The sequence below is a fragment of the Bombus impatiens genome, unplaced genomic scaffold, assembly GCF_000188095.3.
Source record: "Bombus impatiens unplaced genomic scaffold, BIMP_2.2 scf_0645, whole genome shotgun sequence".
NCBI lineage: Eukaryota > Metazoa > Arthropoda > Insecta > Hymenoptera > Apidae > Bombus > Bombus impatiens.
The window spans coordinates 194911-214682 of record NT_177064.1 but is presented as its reverse complement, the minus strand read 5'-3'; the positions used below and the strand labels follow the sequence as shown (position 1 = coordinate 214682).

At 31.5% G+C, this 19772-nt stretch overlaps 2 protein-coding genes across 3 annotated transcripts; both read left to right on the top strand.

Annotated features, from left to right (window-relative positions):
• The first annotated feature begins 573 nt into the window (after positions 1 to 573).
• LOC100743115 (ubiquitin carboxyl-terminal hydrolase puf) lies at positions 574 to 15293 on the top strand. The gene is made up of 12 exons (XM_003491939.4): positions 574 to 616; positions 1084 to 1180; positions 1299 to 1647; positions 1718 to 2015; positions 2095 to 2838; positions 2934 to 8922; positions 9003 to 9720; positions 9783 to 9973; positions 10069 to 10246; positions 10332 to 10498; positions 10579 to 11249; positions 11318 to 15293. The coding sequence occupies exons 1-12, from the start codon at positions 574 to 576 to the stop codon at positions 12148 to 12150; spliced, it is 10278 nt and encodes a 3425-aa protein (XP_003491987.1). The 3' UTR covers positions 12151 to 15293.
• A 596-nt stretch (positions 15294 to 15889) lies between these two features.
• On the top strand, positions 15890 to 19649 carry LOC100742993 (transmembrane protein 245). Of its 2 annotated transcripts, XM_003491938.4 has the most exons (9): positions 15890 to 16405; positions 16496 to 17425; positions 17498 to 17662; positions 17731 to 17929; positions 18017 to 18201; positions 18286 to 18386; positions 18476 to 18493; positions 18571 to 18873; positions 18960 to 19649. In XM_003491938.4, exons 1-9 carry the CDS (start codon positions 15890 to 15892, stop codon positions 19141 to 19143), a joined length of 2601 nt encoding a protein of 866 aa, XP_003491986.1. In that variant the 3' UTR covers positions 19144 to 19649. The 2 variants fall into 2 exon arrangements, with proteins under 2 accessions (XP_003491986.1, XP_012244840.1); XM_012389417.3 differs by lacking the exon at positions 18476 to 18493.
• The last annotated feature ends 123 nt before the right edge of the window (positions 19650 to 19772 follow it).

Sequence of the window (19772 nt, the reverse complement as noted above, 5' to 3'; positions counted from 1 at the left end):
AATAAATTTTTAAGTCCAAAATAATTAAAAAAATATGAGGTTAGAAAAAGATTGGGGCTAGACTTTTTCATTTTATACATCATTCGGTTAAATGAAAAAAATAATGTTTTATTTTTTATGTCTTATTAATGTTTAAAGTACTGATGGGATCATTTTAAATATCACATTATTTCAATAAAATATGGCGGCGATCAGCTGTCTTCTGTCATAATGACATTCATATTGTTAAGTAAAAGATTACAGTTTTCTAGGAATAATTTGGATAAAGATATTTGTGAACTTCGATAATAAAGTGAAGTAGTTTATCATTATTATATCATTTGTCTATAGGTATGAAAGATTTAAAAAAAAGTAGAGGAAGATATTTACTATTGCTCATCTGAAGTGAGCGGCAAGTGAACGCAGCTGCGTAAAAAAGCAATATGGTGACTAACGAATTAATCAAGTGTTGAGAGGATAATCAAGAATACAAATGTTTAATAATATTACCAACTTTTGCGATGGACGGTGGTGAAGTTGAGTGATGAACTTGACGTGATTAAAAGCCTTTTCAGAGGCTAAAGGAAGAAAACCATGTGCGATGTATGTGTTGACTTTCACGACCTTCTGCTCTCCTGTAAGCAAAATGTGTACTATACCTTTCATGTTAACCTAATGTATTATGCTGCATGTTGTAAATTTTGATTTCGTATCAACAACTAATGTTCTAGTATAAACAACCTAGTAACAAATTGTTGTAAAAAATCTACCAGATTCATAATTACACTTAACTTTTTCTATTATAAAAGTCCGTTTATAACATTATAATTTATAACCTTATTTGCCTATGTATGATTTTAAAATTTATCAACTTATGCACGAACACGCTTCAACGTTAAATATACAAAATAACAAAATATTAAAATATGTTTTATATTTTCAAAAGTCGTAATTAGTAGTAAAATTGTACGACACATTAAAGTAGATAAATGTTTGATATACAAGAAATAATGATAGTGGTACATTAATCTTATTTATATATATTTATAGCAATTTTATTTAAATTTTCGTATTGTTTATTGTTTGTTTATGATATATATCCAGATGATGAAAGATCATCGAAGGAACAAGATGGATTGGCAACACTTTGTATTTCGGATGTGGACACTACATTACATTATGTTAATCAATGGGTACAAAGGTCTGATTCCATTTTTGTTTTTTATAACATATAAACCAAACATTTGAATCGATATAAATACTTAATAAGATTGTTTTACTACTATTTTAATACAACTTGTTTTCTTTTATTTTTATAGACAATGCATGTGCTGCTATCGAGAAATAAAAAATTTTGATCGATTTATACGATTAACTCAAAGTGTTGTATTATGTACGTTACAACAATTACAAATTATACAACAGAATGGTCAACAAACAAATGTTGGGAAAGTATCACCCAAAGACGAAAAAGAAGAAGGAAAAACAGATGAAAATAAAGTAGAAAACTCAGATTTTACACAAATAGAAACAGAAACAAAACAAAATTGGTCTCAACAAGATAGAGAAAAATTGTATCATCTTCTTTCAAAAATATTTTTACTAAATTTTCCTCTTTACATTGCAATGAAACATGGTGGTGCAATTAATCCATTAGCTCCAATAAAAGTAATATATTAATATAAGAAGTATTGTTTTTTATCTATGCATTTATACATTATTTTTTATTATTTTAAAGGATGAAGGGGGATATTGCGAACCTCATGATCCAGAAGTGCCAGCTCCTTTAATTAGAGCAGTTTCCATATTTTGTCATCAAGGTGGTTTCAATTTAATGTCTGCTTGTTTTGATATGGAAAATACATTACCTGTTAGTCTTGCACATTCAATGGTTGTAGTGATTTGTAACTTAAAGCTTTGGTTGAATTATGGTAGTGTTATTCAGCTCTTTATACCATTACGCAGTCGTGTTATGAAATATATGTGTCGCTTAGCAGATAAAGAATTACGCACACCAGCAGTTAGAACGATGGCAGGTAAATTTTGGAATAAATAAGATTATAATAATTTAAGGCGTGTATTCTCGAGTTTGAATTAATAACCTTCTATATTTAGATTTCATGTGGAGCGCTGTAAAGGATCCTATTGACGCTGTTTTACCAAGCTTTGATCGTGATGGATTGGATCTAGCATTTAAATATTTTACTAGTACAACTTTAACTATGAGACTAGCAGGAATAGCTCAGATAAATGCTCATATCACTGCATTCAATGAACTTTGCAATAGTGAAACTGTCGCTGAAGTGGAACAAGTAGGCCATGCATTGGCTGCTTGGTTAACAGAAAATAATATAATAGCTCATATATTTGGACCAAATTTGCATGTAGAGGTTATTAAACAAAGTCATATTGTACTAAGTTTCTTAGCTATGGAAGGTAGAATTACATGTTCTGACATGGATACTATGTGGCAAGCAGCACAATTGAAACACTGTGGTCGCCCAGTATATGATTTATTGGCACCCTTAGTAAAACATTTGGCTCCAACTCCAGTTTTACATTTATACTCTTTATTAGGAAAATTGGAGCCGAAGGACCACACGGAACAAAGTTTATTCCTAGCATCTGCTTTGATAAAATTTATTTGGACAGCAGGTGGTTCAGGGTATCCAAGAGGTTTATCTATAAAAAACAGGGAAATTTTAAGAGGTAATAGTGGTATAGGTGGTAGCAGTACTAGTGATCCTAGTGGAATAGATGGAAGTAGTCCAGATGAAGATGAAGAAGAACCTAGTCCTGCTCCATCTGAAGGACCTTCACCACGAAAACAAGCAAGAGGGGATAGTAGTGATGGAGAAGGTAAGATAATACCTACCCATATATTATTAATATTTAATACTTTTGTCTTTAAATGTAAAACATTTTTAAATGACTTGAAACATAAATATTAATAGGTCCGTTTAAAGCAAAAGGTGTGGGCACAGCAGTTGTACAAACAAGCTCGAATGAAGGAGAAGATCCTGTAATAGAAAAATCTGAATGTTTTACTGAATCAGTAAAAGATTCCGTATGTAGTATACAAGATGATATAAAAGAAAAACAAAGTGGGTCAGATGCAGAAGCAGACACAGAGAAATCAAATACAGAAGAAACAGTTGCAATAGAAAAGAGAAAGAGGAAAGTATTAAGAAAACGGAAAAAACCTCAGAAACGTTCACTAGTTACTGCAGATAAGACATTAGAAGGCATTGTTAATGAAGAAAATAATGTGAAAACTAAAGAATTAATGTTAGATATGAAATATAGGCCAGAGGACGTACTAAACAGTACTTTGGATACTGGTGGATTAGTTTCTATAGATGATCCAAAAGGTGTTGATGCGCTGGATCGTGTAAAACAGCAAGCAATGGCTTTAGATCCAAGTGATCAACAAGTTCCAACAACAGCAACACTCCTAAGAAGAGCTAACAAAAATAAATATATGTCATTAGTAGGCCATAATGTAGATCGAGCTCCTGACTCAGCAGATACTTCGCATGATGAAGATGATAGTGACGTAGCTGGTGTTCTCGGAGCACCTGATGGACCTGGAGCTGTTATATCAGAACTTGCCGGTCTAGTACATGCGACTGGACCTACATTCTTGCCTTCAGGATTAGATGAAATGCTTTCAGATGAAGAAGGATCTTATAGTAGCAGAATATCTAACAAAAGTGAAAAAAATATGGCAGATTTTGATGGAGAGGAAAGTGGATGCGAAGAGGAATTAGCTCAATTGGCTGCGCGTCATTTAACAGCTATACAAATGCAGGCTTACCATCCTCATCATTCTCATCCAACAATGACTATTAGGCGATCTGTTTGTCGCCCTCCACAAGTGAGAAGTATTCGCCAAACGGTAACACGTGTTAGTTCCCAATTCAACTTGGACACTGTATGTAAGCCTGGAAATACGTTATTATGGGATCTTTTGCAAGATGATAAAATTGGTCAATTAGGAGAAGGTTTAGCTCTGGAAGCCGAGAAAGCTTTATGCAATCTTCTTTGCTTCAATGTTGATCGATTAATACCTATGAAATTCATAGAAGGTTGCTTAGAAAATCTTGCAACTAATCGTTCTGTGGTTGTATCTTTAAGATTATTACCTAAATTACTTGCCAGTTTCCAGCAATTTGGTGCAATGGATGCACATACGATAACAACGTGGGCCGATCGTGAACGTGGAATGATGAAACACTTCTTTAATAATCTGAAAACATACACTAGTACAGGGCCAAAAAATAACTTATATTCCCATCAAACAGAAATACAAGTTCGACTACAGTTTTTATCTTCTATTTTTTCACCTTTAGGTTCACCTGATTGTTTTCGGCTAAGTCTCGAACAGGTTGACATATTATGGCAGTGTTTGTCACAAGACACAACATGCGCTGATGAACTTTTCAGTTGGTTGCTTAGTCAAGCAAAATCAACAGAGCAGCATGCACTTGGAATGGATACGCTTAAGCATTTATGTATGCGTAAATTACCAAGTTTACCACCCGAAACTATTAGTATGACAGGCCTTAGTCTTTTCCAGCAATTATGTAATTTAGCTCGTTTAGCTGCTGCACACTTGGATAGACCTTTAAGAGATGTAGATTCAGTTGGTATGGATTTCTTGTGGAGAATTGCATTAAAAGCTAAAAGCACAGATGTCAGTATGGCGGCTATACAATATCTAAATGGATATTACATGTCTAGACAATTAACTCAAGAGGCAGAATTTGTTTCACAATGTATGACTCATCTTGCTGCAGCTAGTGCTGATTTGGAAATGAACGAAGAAGCTAGTTTACGTTGCATACAAAGAGCTTTATTATTATTAAGAACACATTTAGAAGCATTCCGAAAACGCTACGCATATCATTTACGTCGCTGGATACTGGAAGGTAGAGGTGCTGGTAGTCATGTTGCTATGAGCACTTCAGAGAAAGGTCAACAGCTAAGAATATTTGTACAACCTGCGGGAATACCTGAAAAAACAAGTTTCACTCTTCTGAGTACTGATTATGTAGCTGATCTGAGAGCCGAAGTTGCTAAATGGTGGGATGATACACAAAATAATCAAGAGAAATCGACATCTACTACAAATTCGAATCAAAATAATGGTTCAGTATTAGGTTCTCTACTTACTGATGGACCAATTAGGATGATTACACAAGGTCAGGAATTAACTATTGATTTTGACGAAAAGACATTACAAGAAATGGGATTTAAAGATGGCCAACTAGTGTTCATTTCTCCCGGCGCTGGTCGAGGTAATGGTACAGGTAGATGTAACAAACGAGATATGGATTCACCATCTCTTTTACCACCACCTCCTCGAGAATCTTTGCCGACATTATTATTATTACGTCCACAGTATTTTGAACAACTATTTACACTAATGAGAACTTTAAGTGCTATGAAAACGGTTGTCAAAGGAGGACAGGAAATTCCTCATACAAAAGCACAGGTACTTTCAAGAAGAGTTTGGGACACATTAACGTTACTACCAACTAGTCCAACTTTATTGAGAGGATTTAAAAAACTAGGAGAAACAACTTTGCCAGAATTGTTAGATCCTGCTAGTCCTCAAAAATTGATGTATTCTTTATATATAGTTGAGTCGTTGAGTAGACATAGTACAACAAACCAACCTGCTGTTGTAAATTGTACATCCAGCACATCTGGTAATGAGGGTGATGGTGATACAGATGATAATCATGAAGACAAAGAGAAGGATGTTGCTTGGTCTACATTGTTTGTTCAGCATGGAGGTTTGCGTCATTTATTTGATATTTTTATGTCTGGATGCTTGGAACAAGGTGATGGGAGTGAGTGGCAGCAGGACTGTCTCGCTAGTTTACTAAAACAATTGTGTTATTTGGGCGTTGTTAAAGAAGAGAAAAAACGAAGTAAAGCAGATAAACTGCTTGTACCTAAACTGAGCGAAGTGATGCTTTCAATGATGAATGTTGAAGCTGTTATGTCTCGAATAACAAGTATATTAAATGAAGCATCACTACCGAGGGATCCAAATCATTACAAGACAGGACTTTTTGGAAGATCACAAGTTATACATTATACTATGGCTTTATTAGTTTGTTGGGTACATAGTGATGAAACAGTGAAGCAATATCTTTTTTCATCATCAGAACCATTTGGGAAAACTTGGTTAAGAAGATTAGTATTGGAAGATCCCGAACCAGAAGTAAGAAGAGAAGTTTGTACAGCACTGTATAGATTATGTCTAGGGACTACAGGATCTGAAGATGAAAATTCTGGTAATCCCAGTTTAATTGTTCCAATGTTAAATACATTGTTGGAACATCTAGTAATTGCCGAAGCAATGCAACCTTCCCATCGAAAACCGGATTTACCGTTGCACTTACATCCCGTACTTGATGATGGAAAAGAACCGTATGGACCTGCTTGTAGGGATTATTTTTGGCTTGTTTGCAGATTAGTTGATTCTCTCCCAGAAGAAGCTATCAAAGAAGGATCGGATGATTCCAATTTAACGATAGATCTTGAAACCCTAGCAATAAGAGTTATTGATTCAGTTTTAAATAGAGACCATCTTGAAACACGTCATAACACAGTGGAAGATGATGGCTTAGTTGGATTATTAAATCTCACTTGCAATATCATGACACATAATCCACCTTGCAAACAAGGAAAGATTGGGCAAAATTTATTACATGAAGTATTCGATTTTCTATTTGCATTACCTAATCCTCGATCAAAACATGTTCCGAAATGTAAAAGTCAAGTCTCCAGATCAGCAGCTTTCGATCTTTTAGTCGAACTTGTAAAATCTGCACCTGATAATTATAGAATTCTCCATGAAAAATTATTAGCTCAACATAAACCTGGTCCTCATTCTCCATATCCATGGGATTACTGGCCACATGAAGATGGACGTTCTGATTGTGGATATGTAGGTCTAACAAACTTGGGTGCCACCTGTTACATGGCTAGTTGTATGCAGCATTTATACATGATGCCGCAAGCACGCATCTCTATATTAGGAGCTGATTGTAATAGAGCAAATAAACATCAACACACATTAAGAGAGTTACAAAGAATGTTTGCCTATCTTTTAGAATCCGAGAGAAAGGCGTATAATCCTCGAAGCTTTTGTCGAGTATATACCATGAATCATGAGCCTTTAAATACTGGAGAACAAAAGGATATGGCTGAATTTTTTATAGATCTTGTATCTAAATTAGAAGAAATGACATCAGATTTAAAGAACTTGGTGAAGACATTATTCTGTGGTGTAATATCTAATAATGTCGTATCATTAGATTGCGAACATGTAAGTAGAACTCTTGAAGAATTTTATACTGTACGTTGCCAGGTGGCAGATATGAGAAATCTTTACGAAAGTTTAGATGAAGTTACAGTTAAAGATACTTTGGAAGGAGATAATATGTATACATGTTCACAATGTGGTAAAAAAGCAAGAGCAGAAAAGAGAGCTTGTTTTAAAAAGTTGCCACATATATTGTGTTTCAATACAATGCGATACACATTTAATATGGGAACCATGTTAAAGGAAAAAGTAAATACACATTTTAGTTTTCCATTAAGATTAGATATGTCTGGATATGTTGAGAAAAAACTCATGCCACAGCATTATCAGGAAGAAAAGAAGGCATCTGAAAAGAGAAAATCTGAAAGTGACTGTCAATCAGAATTAGACAATGATGATGCAGAAATGGAACATTATCAATATGATTTAATAGGTGTAACAGTTCATACTGGCACAGCTGATGGTGGACATTATTATAGTTTTATTAGAGATCGTACATCCCCTAATAAAGATAAATGGTTTTTGTTTAATGATGCAGAAGTTAAACCATTTGATCCAAATCAAATAGCAGCAGAGTGCTTTGGTGGAGAAATGACTAGTAAAACCTATGATTCCGTTACAGATAAGTTTATGGACTTCAGTTTTGAAAAAACAAATTCAGCATATATGCTATTTTACGAATGGTGCGCTGATCCTGGTGATCAAGCAAAAGAGGAAGAAGCCACTGTTTCTAGTCCAAATGGACGACAATCTTCTTCGTTAATTCATAAAAATACCAATAAATTACCACCATTGGAACTAAATAAAGAACTTGAAGATTGGATATGGCAGGATAACATGCATTTTTTACAAGATAAAAATATATTTGAACATACTTATTTCACATTTATGTGGCAAATATGTGGCTATATACCACAAACATTACTTTCTGTACAATCTGACATAACAGAAATGTCAGCAGATCTTTCCACGTCATTTTTTATGGAAACTTTTATTCATGCTAAGGAGAAACCGACTATGGTGCAATGGGTAGAGTTATTAACAAAACAATTTAATGGTTCGGCTGGTGCATGCGCTAGATTTCTTGAAAAGATGGCTGGAGATTCGTGGTGGCCAATTCAAATTCTAGTCAAGTGCCCTAATCAAATGGTAAGACAAATGTTTCAAAGGCTATGCATACACGTGATACAACGTTTGCGCGCTACTCAAGCACCTTTATATCTTCTTTGTGATGAAGAAAATGACGTAAATACTGTCGGTACGCGATCTTGCGTGACAAGATTTGTCAGAATGCTTTTATCTCTTATGGAACATGCAAAACAACATTTGAAACATCTTACTGAGTATTTCAGTTTTTTATATGAATTTAGTAAAATGGGCGAGGAAGAAACTCTATTTCTAATAAGGGTACAAGCTATATCAACTATGGTAAATTTTTATCTTGGACATAAAACACACGAATTTGTTGATGCAGTCAGTGAAGAAGAAGAAGAAGAAGAAGTTGTTGCTATGCCAACAGAGAAGTTGAGACCTGCTTCTTTAGATAAAATGATCACTTTAATAGCAACTTTGGTTGAACGCAGTAGAGGACCCGATCACAGGTAGTTAAATAAGTTTTACTTTTATTTAATGTAAAAACTATATTATATGTTTATATACATATTATATTTTCACTTTCCAGACTAGCATTGTCTCCAGCAGATCTTAGCGCTGTAGCAGGAGGTAAAGGATTTCCTTTTTTGTATCAGCAAACGCGAGATGTCATCAATCTCAACCAGACGCGAAATTTGATACAATCTTTATGTCGTTGGAATGATAGACTAGCAATACATATTGTAACAATGATATTTCAAGCTATAACAAAACATACAGATGTCTGCCAACCATTTTTCAAACTTCTGACATTGTTAACTGAAAGTTCAGGATTAAGTGGGTTGCCCTGTATGACGCAATTGATTTTAGGCAGAGTTTGGGAAGCAGCTAGAGTTGCTCCACATGGAGCACTAGAATGGTTAGCTTTAGCCGTTACAAGAAGCAAACTTGCACATGCTTGGGTATTACAAGGACTAGACACGTGGCTACAACATTTTCTATTAGAACATTCAAATCAAAGAGTTCGCTCTGCAGCTGCTTTTCTTCTCGTATCATTGGTTCCGTCAACTCACTTCAGACAAGGTTATCGTAGTGCTCATAGATTAGGTTTAGGATGCAATACATCTAGAGAACTACAATTATCTCCAGAAGCTACTTTAATTTTGCATAAAATATATACGGCACTTCTACGATTATTGCAACCAGCGAGACATTATATTGATATACAAACTCATGGTACAATGAAACTCACTGCCTATTTTGCATTACTTACATATTGTGTCATTTCTAAGACAGAAAAATTAATGGTAAGCATTGCATAATGTTAAATCTTAGTATAACTACATCATTATATAATATTTACTTCCAGTTTGGACAATATTTGAATGATTTATGGGCACTTTTTCACCCAAAACTATCTGAGCCTAGCATTCCAGTGCATCATAATAAACAAGCTGTGCTATTGTTTTGGTACCACGTTTGTTCTGATTGTCCGGAAAATGTTGCTCTTATACTTCACAATCCTCATATAACTAAGAATATTGCATTTAATTATATACTGTAAGCATAATTTTATTTTATATGGTTATGTTTTATATGGTTTATATGGTTAAACGATCGCAGAATATTTTTTAAAGCTTTACATGTCTTTTTAGTGCTGATCATGAGGATCAGGATGTGGTATTATTTAATAGAGTGATGTTACCTGCTTACTACGGTTTATTACGATTATGCTGTCAGCAATCACGCACTTTTACAAGGCAACTAGCTGCACATCAAAATATTCAATGGGCATTCAAAAACATAACACCTCATCCTACTCAATATTCGACTGTAAGATTTCTACTAATTTAAAATCTATTTTGCTTTACTTATAAAAGTTATATCTAAAACATAAAATATATCTCTTTTTTTATAGGCTGTGGACGAATTATTTAAATTAATGCAATTGTTGGTTGCAAGACATCCTGATCAAACAGAACAGGAAGAAGCTGAAATTGCATCGTTTAGGAGAGGAACTTTATCTTCGTACTTACAAGGATTAGATGGGCGATCATGTTGGGCTACACTTATTTCTGCATTTCGGTACAATATTTATAATGATATTTCTTTTTATTCTAATATACCAATTCGAAATACGAATTGATAAAGTTAATACCTTACAGTATCCTGATTGAATCAGATGATGATAGGCTTTATGTTGTATATAATGGAGGATTAAGTATGGCTTTGGAAGCATTTCATATGCTGCATATTATGTATCATGAAGCAACAGCGTGTCATGTTGCTGGTGATTTAGCTGAACTAATAGCTATTATTGTTGAACTTGTACGATGTATTAGAACTGCAAGAGATGGACCTGATGCAAGGAATATATTAGCGAATTGTAAAGAATGGCCAGATATTCTGCGGAAATTAGCAACATTGTTAAATACATACAATCCTCCGGATATGAGAAATCTTGCTATAGATCTTTTGAAAGAACTTGTGATGCTTGTTCCTGCTGAAGCGATCTCAATTTTGGCACCATTGCTGTCACACTGCCATGCAGCTCTTCAAGAATCTCACGCTGCCGTTCCACCTGGCCCGTATCTTCCAAGAAGATCTACTCCTCCAGGAAAGATGCCTACTCGACCTGCTAGACCGATGGTTCAAATGGCCGTACCACACTCTCAATTAGAGGCGTCAAAAGGAGTAGATCCAGAATATGATAATGCTTTACTCGAATTTTATTTACCATATCACGAACTTATCGACGTAATGTGCAGATTAGCAATAAATAATGATTGTATGACAGATACATTAGTTAATCTGAGCGCTATGTTAGGATTTGAAGGTAAATATCATTTATTGTCTAAAATTTATAGAATTAATATAATTAATAATAGTATTATTTAATTACAGGTGTTCCACTGCACTTAGCTTTATTTCCTAGATTATGGTTAGATGTTCATGCTGCTACACACATAGACAGAAAACATATTGCATCTCTTCTTTGTTCTTCCTATACAGTGGATTATGTAGATGCTGTATTACTAGATGAAAGATCGTCATTAGGAATACCGGCAATTCATGCTTTTCTCAAGACTTTCTTTCCAAAACTTGCTAATCATGTATTGACTGAACAAACTTGCTTACTTATTGACAATTTAGTTAGTTCTATGGTAGCAATGGTGGAAGCAGTAGATATTCAAGCATCTGCACATAGATTAACGGGAGACTTAAGAGCTTTGGCTCTTGTCTATAATAGCAGTACAAGACTGAAACCACCAAGTAGTTTGTTACCAGCATTAGAAACGCTGTTGTCCCGAACTAGAGCCATTAAAGTGAAAGAATCTAATCAACAGGAAGTAGAAGCCCCTACGAAAAAGCGTAAGTTTATGGTGAATGAAAACAATGAAACCACTGACAAAGAGTTACATCTACCAATCAAAGAACTTAATAAACAGAAAAACGTTTCAAACATAAACATCGAAGAAAAGGATAAAGTAGAAGTAAATGACATGACTTCCTCTGATTCTGGAGATGATAAAACCATATCAAGAAATAATATTCAAGCAGAAAATATTCCTACAAACATCAGTGAGATATCTCCGGGTTTAATTGATACTGTGACAACCAACAATTGTACGAACCAATTGCGATGTTCATTAACTAATGTTTCTTGGTTTGAAATGTTGGAAAAGACAATTCTCGACCTGCAAACTATTGTGCAATTGCAAACGAAAAATAACTAATTCTCTATGTGTTTTAACTGGTGCTTTTATCATAGAAGCATACAATACAGGATTAAGATTATGTGTAACTGTGTGATTCTTTAAAATAACAAGATGCAAATTCGTTAATACATTCAAGATCTAAATGGACAAAAAAATTTTAGTGCGTTTGTGTTCTGTAAAGAAAAAGATACATCTATTATATCATATATATGTATGTATCAAATGCGATTTATTTTCCAAATGTAGGTAAATAAGATATCTTTGTTTATTTAAGTTATATTAAAATATTCAAGAAAGAAGGAAAAACAAATTATCAATTGGGGTTAAACAATTTTCATTTTATATGACAAATGTTCGTTAGTGCTGTGAGATTGTCCATCTTCTGGTAATGTGAACGATAATAATTATAAATTACCCAATATTCAATACTAGGATTTGTGTAAAGCTTCAAATAATTTAAGAAATATAATCATAAACTCTTTGTTAAAATTATAATCGTTTTTCTGTGTTTATCTCAATATTGCAAGATATTACAGGGTTTTTTCAATCGTTTAACATAAAATATAAAATAGCATATTTTTCAATCAGCTTTCAAATTTTGTATGTTTAAATATTATTTACACATTAATTTATAGATTTCATTAATTTCTCATTGTAACATACTTCCATTATATTTTTAATATGTTTCCAGATAATTAATTGTGTGAATTGTGAATGAGTACTTTTATATAAAAATTGCACATCTTATTCAACATATCTTCCTAAACAAATTTACGTGAATGATTACACTATAAACTTTTTTATGTTTAATATAATAATAAGAGACATTTAGTTTTTTATTCAGAGAAGTGAACAATGTGCTGACAATTTTGATATAATTTCTGATATTTTTGATCGTTTTCTCCAAAAACTATAAAATCAGAATATTATTAATTATTAGGCAGTTGAGTTTTTTTTCACAAAAACAAAGTTTGATTTTCATTCAAATTAAGTTTTAATCATACTTTGTGTCATCATGATAAAACATTTATTTATAACTATTACAAGTAAAAAGTCTTAGTGTTTGTAATATCACTATATCACTTTCTCTATTCGTATAATCGCAGTAAATATATCTCACATCACCAATGAACAATTTCATTATCAAATTTTGTAAACATTCGTAAAAAATCGGCAAAAAATTATTTGAATACAATTTTTTTGTAACATGTAACAAACGAACCTGGAAACATATCCGTATAAATTGTTATGTATGCGCTTAATTTACGTGCACTGCTTTATTATATTTATTATTACTATATAATAATCGTGCGCTATTAAAAAAAGAAGGAAATATATATATATATTTATTATTTTCTTATTAATTCGTTACATAAACAAGTTACTTTGCCGCCATTTGTCAAATATTTTTTGAGAATTTTTGTTTCAAAAGATAGTGATATAATTAAGTTTTAAGTTTTAGTTTTTTCAATATTTTTGTATTGGAAAAAACAAACGGGAACTAGAATTTTTTGAATAAGTCTATTTGTTCAGTAAAAACTAGAATTTTTAACAATAAATTACATATATTTCAAGAAATATATTTTCTTAACTATATCTAGATAAATAAAATAGTGTATCTAATTGATAATTTCATTAGAAATATTACATCTTGATTATTTAACAAAATATGTTTCTTGAAATGTTCTTATTTTTAATATCGAAAATATTGTTCTATCCAGCTCTATAATATAGCCTAGTACTTCATTTAAATATAAAATCATAATTTATTATACGTATATGCTTAATGTGCGAGTATATGTATGCACATTACATATACGAACAATAATCATTGATACGTTTTTCATCATAATTGAGCTTATTATCAGACAATGGCACTAAAGTATAACTTGTCCATATTGAAGTTCAAGAATCATCGCGCGCATTTTGGATTTCGACGATACAATAAAATAGCAAATTAACGAATGATTGGAAAAGTTAAAGCAATGAATGTTGATTACATGGTGTTCTTGTGCGATATTCTTCTGTTTTGTTCGTCACATTAATGTTACTTAATTAATTAATGACCACATGTCGAGAAGTACTTCGTACAATTTTATCTACTTACGAAACATACTTTTAAAAAAAGAAATCAGATTAAAGGATTAAATATTACAACATCACGATAGAATAAGTAACGGCTTTTTGGGAATGCATTTTGAAATGAACTACAGATTTTAGAAACAACTATCGAATAATTACATGATTATTATTAATTAACCTTCGTGACATAAATTCGATAAGTATTAATAATAATAACAATAATAATTAAAAAGAAGTAAAAAATGAAAGTGTGATGCTTAAGTCAAGGTTTCCTCGCGTAATTACTATTTTCAAGCACGTCAACATTATATATTAAAAAAATGTTCGTCCTTTCAGCTATCAATATTATTCTTTAGCGAAATGTAAAACAAAATACAAAGAAACTACGTTCAGTAGTTTTACAGAAATCTAAGTGAGTATCCATGTCACAAATTGTATTTCTAACATGCGACATACGTGTTTGTGATCAAAATACTGTGATTAGTGACGGTAGATCTATTCGCTGGTTTTGCAACAGATATGAATATAACAAGCGTACTATATACGCACATACGGTATAATGAATTTTTCACTAAATCATGTATTTTTAACTTTTATGTGCTGGCGGTGATTTACTGAGTTTAGTAAGATCGAAAATGTAGTAACCAAAAAGTAAAAAATGTATAAAAAAAAGGCAAAAAAGAAAAATGGTATAAAGAAGAGCATAAGATCGTGTAAAACTAATGCGAGAAAAAAAGCATTTACATTTACTTTTATTTATTAAAAGCGACGAATGCCTTTGTCTCATGAAACGCGTTTCGATAATCTTCTCATATTTATAGATAAAACAAAAAAAGGAGTACACGCGATAGAACGTTCGTGCTTTCGAATTAATTCAATTCAGAGATGGTTAAGACTGTATAAAAAAAGGTATTTGAGGTATCCTACAATACTTTTGTCATTTTATTAACCTTCCGAAAATATCAGAACTATCTTATCAGATTTATATCTTTAGCATGCGTTTACGTTTATGTATTCATTTATATATTTAAGGTGTATAGTTTCTTGATCAATAATAAATAAAATCTTTTCATTTTAAATTTCCTATACAAGAACAATTTTATTATATATTTTAAAATTTTGTTTTGCGCATATATAAAAATTATGATGCATTGATTTATGATATTAACATTTTATATTCTATGATGTAATTGATTAAATTGCGAAGAATAAATTTCTGGAGTTTGTAATTTATTTTAACAATCTTTTAACATGTCATTTCATTTCATTCATTTGGCTAATAATTTATGATTATAAGTAAATTATCTTTTATTTTAAATAGAGAAAAAAACAAATTTTCTAATATGTTAAATGTAGAATAATTTATTATGTTATTTATTCTAATTTCAGTCATTTCACTCTTTTATTGACATTAATTGATATACCATAGTGTACATACATACATACATATGTACATATGCGAATATGGGATTCTGCACGATGCATGACTACTCACTAATCACTGCTGCACAATACCAGTAAACAATATTCGTTACTTCTTACAGTAAACTTTATTCTTATTACTATTTTTCTATTCAGTATAATTTTTGTACTTTTCTTAACAAAATATTAAATAGTAACAGAATTCAAAATTAAATAATAAGCGCTCTAATAGTGAATTGATTACGTATTCACAATGGATAGTACACGGTCGCCTATGGATAACCTCTTTAACATGCTGTCCGGCTTCAGTGCGGGTCATGAAAAAGCCTTAAAACAAGGCATTTATAATGCCGTGGCACTGTTCTTCTTGTGTCTAGTTTCAGCAGCAGGATTTGGATTATATATTATATTGAGACCTTTTGTAAAACCTCTAATTTGGGCTCTATTATGTGGCTCTGTTCTATTCCCTTTCAAATATTCGTTAACTACGATGGTACAGTCATGGTTTGAAAAAACGGAAGTGTCTCATACTCCTTTAATAATAAATTTAATGGTGCTGCCTGTACAAATAGTAGACAAAGTATCTGACAGTATAGGATCATTTTTATGGAAACGCATTAAGTACATTGCCAGTGCATTTTTATTGGGTGCGATACCTTTAACTATATATCATTACATACCTACTATATTAAGTTGCCTTATATGGAGAATATGTCTAATTTTTAGTACTATTTCTGGATTTTTTATAACAACATGCAACACGTTTACGGTAACTTTTAACTATCTAAAAAATGCTTAATAAGAAATATATTTCATCACATATCGGTAATGATCAATAATAGTAATGTAATTTTTACAGATTGCTTTTATACTTATTGGATATTTATCTGTGTTGTATATTTATTGGACACCGAATAATTCCATACATTTCCGTTATACCTCATTTGTTATATGGTTCATGATTAGTTTATATGTCTCAAACATATTAGGTGCTTATCAAATTATTGTATTTATAACACTACAGATACTATACTTGATAGGATTTATTTATGAGGTAGTAGGCATTGTGGAAAACCAAGAATTAGAAAATAAACAAATGACATTTATGGAAGCAATATGCTTTGCATTAACAAATAACTTAACCACAAATATACAACAAGATTCATTTCCTTCGTTTTCTAAAAGTAAAAAAGTAGAAAATATCAGTAAAGAGAGCATGGATGACAAGATAAGTGAAGAAGACAAAGAAACAAAAGTTAAAAAATTCTCCAGCAAGTCAATGTCATTGGATGCAACTAATAGAGGTGTAATGAAGAGACTGCAACCACCTAGTATACCATTACGTGATCGTTATTTGTTAAGAAGATTGAAAACAGAATTACGAATGTCTATAGATATAGAAAGTGATAAGGTTGATACTGACAAATACATGTATGGTGCATTATATGCTTGCATTGGTATGCTCCTTTGGAAACATAGGTGGATGATATACATTTTAATTATTCCTATAGCCTTTTATATCATTAAACAACTTGGGAGTTATTTTGGAGTAGGGAAGATGATTAAAAATCAATGCAACATTATTATACAAATTATAAAAACATGGTGTATAGAAAGACATCAAGCTCTCTTACCAGTTAATGTTAGAGGTTTATGTAAAATTGGAATCATGGTTGATGAAAAATTAACAAAAGCCTTGAAAGCTTCAGTTGATTCTGTAGTAACAATTGCTGTGATTTTTGGCCTACTTATATTTACTACTTGTACCTCTATTTTTATAACTATACAGGTACAATGAAGGTATAATAAATGCTACCTTATACATCTTATAAATGATTATAAATTATTATGCTTTTCCTAGGTTTATACAGAAGGTATGCATCTTATTCATATTACTGGAGATATACTTAATTCATCTTTAATGAATAATTCGGACATTGATTGGTTACCTGAAGAATGGGAAGATTCAGTTAATAGTGTGTTAGATAATGCTTACACATATGGACGAAGTGCTATTTCTGATGGAGTAAGATATATGTATATATTTATAATTACTAAATATATTTCAATACTAATATGTAATATATGATGTAGATAAAAGGATTGGTAAAAGATTTAGATACTGCAAAGGCTGAACAGTTGGAAAAGAAAGTTTTAGAACTTTGGGATAGACTTTATCAAGCATGGATGATGTCTAATGAAAGTCCTGATTTAATTGGACCTACTGTAGATGTTACAGCAGCTTATTCAGTGTGGGAAAGCTTCAAAGAAAGTTTTGGCAAAACACCTTTACGTAAGATTTCACATTTAAAATTAAATGCAATTAAATGCAGCACTATCCAGATCTATTCAATGTGTTTGTTCTTCTCTTTTTATGTAGAACTGTTTAACATGACCAATATACAAAACTTTGTAAAAGAAAATATTGGGATTTGTATGTCAGTGTTGGACTCCATTTGGAGCATAGTGAAGGGAAATATGTCTGTGATATTAACAATTTTTACAGAATTATTTTATATTATACTTATGAGTGGATCAGCAGTACTTAACTTCACTCTCAGTATGGTAATCAATTAATTACAAAAAACGCGTATATATTTTGAAAATATTTAGAATATATATTTTATGTAATAGAAATTTCATTTTAAGGTGGTGTTTTTTACGACGCTTTTTTACCTCCTTAGTTCTAGTGAAAAAACATACAAACCCATTGAGTTAACTACAGTATTTAGTCCTATTAATTGTCACAGGTAAATGTTTAGATTTTATAATACATCAATATATTTTGTATCATTTGTAATACAAATTATTTTGAAAAATTAATTTTCTTATTTATAAGCACTCTCCATGTTGAGGGGTATGTATATATTGAATTATAAAAATATATCCTATTACGTATTTTGGAAGAGAAGCCTAACATTTTATCTTTTGTAGGTTTGCTGTAGCATTACAAGAAGCAGTAATTGGAGTATTTGCTGCAACATTTAAACTTGCTTCTTTCTTTGGCATGTGGACATGGTTTACACATAATTTGTTCCAAGTGAAAATAATTTATTTACCATCAGCTTTTGCAACAATACTCGGTGCTGTGCCATTTTTGGATGCATATTTTGCTTGCATCCCAGCTACTTTGGAACTCTGGTTTACTCAAGGATCTATGACTGCTATTCTGTTTTTCATGTTTCATTTTCTTCCTTGCAATATTGTGGTAACTGAATTCTACAAAGAAATTAAAGGGTACTATAATTTTTAAAAATTGCAATAAAGATATATTTATTTAGATACATATAACTACATTTATATTAATCGCTTTTTTACTTTAGGGGTGGACATCCATATCTGACAGGTCTTTCCATAGTAGGTGGTGTCTTTTGCTTAGGTGTAGAAGGTGCTATTTTTGGTCCCTTATTGTTATGCTGTATAATGGTAGCAATTAATCTAAGTCGTCGTTACCTACATTCGCCATCAGAAGAAGTTATACCCTCATATGCACAAATTAAACAGTAATAGGGAAGTTGTTAATAATACTTATTATTGAATAGTTGAACAAAAATTAACCGATCTTGGTAGATTAACTTTTAAAAATATAGGCAGTGGTAAATCTTAACATTTAACATGTGCTTTAAATGAAGCTTAAAAACGATCAAACATAAGTCATATTTATAAATGTTTAACGTTCATATAATAACGTTCATAAAAAAATAACTTTTATCTTTATGAAGAATTTTAACATACAATACTATTTACAAAATAAGATATCTTTATCTAGTCTTTAAAAAAGATAGTTTATTATAACATGTAATTTTTGTTACATGTACATATATTTATAGAAAAATTGCTTGTATATTTTTGTATATTTTGCTTTGTATATTTTTATAAAGTGTTTTGCTAATAATATATTTAAAAAAAATTCAGTAAACAAATCTCAGCTTACGCTTATTAGCATTGTAAGTGCGTTATTGCATCAATTCAATAAATTATTTTTCCGTAGTTTTTAAGATTAAATACTAGAATTTGATAGAAAAAGAAAGTACACGTACTATTTTAAAATTATTAACTCCTGATATTATTGATTAATAGAAAAATAACAAATATATAATAATGTTTAATTGTATATATTCTTTTTAATAATCTAA

Excerpts from the sequence above, each read along its gene's own strand:
- LOC100743115 (XM_003491939.4), top strand. The coding sequence starts at position 574 with ATGTGCGATGTATGTGTTGACTTTCACGACCTTCTGCTCTCCT. Across the intron at positions 1,648-1,717 it reads ATCCATTAGCTCCAATAAAA|GATGAAGGGGGATATTGCGA; the intron begins GTAATATATTAA and ends ATTATTTTAAAG. Across the intron at positions 9,721-9,782 it reads CTAAGACAGAAAAATTAATG|TTTGGACAATATTTGAATGA; the intron begins GTAAGCATTGCA and ends ATTTACTTCCAG.
- LOC100742993 (XM_003491938.4), top strand. The coding sequence starts at position 15,890 with ATGGATAGTACACGGTCGCCTATGGATAACCTCTTTAACATGCTGTCC. Across the intron at positions 16,406-16,495 it reads CAACATGCAACACGTTTACG|ATTGCTTTTATACTTATTGG; the intron begins GTAACTTTTAAC and ends TAATTTTTACAG. Across the intron at positions 17,426-17,497 it reads CTATTTTTATAACTATACAG|GTTTATACAGAAGGTATGCA; the intron begins GTACAATGAAGG and ends TGCTTTTCCTAG.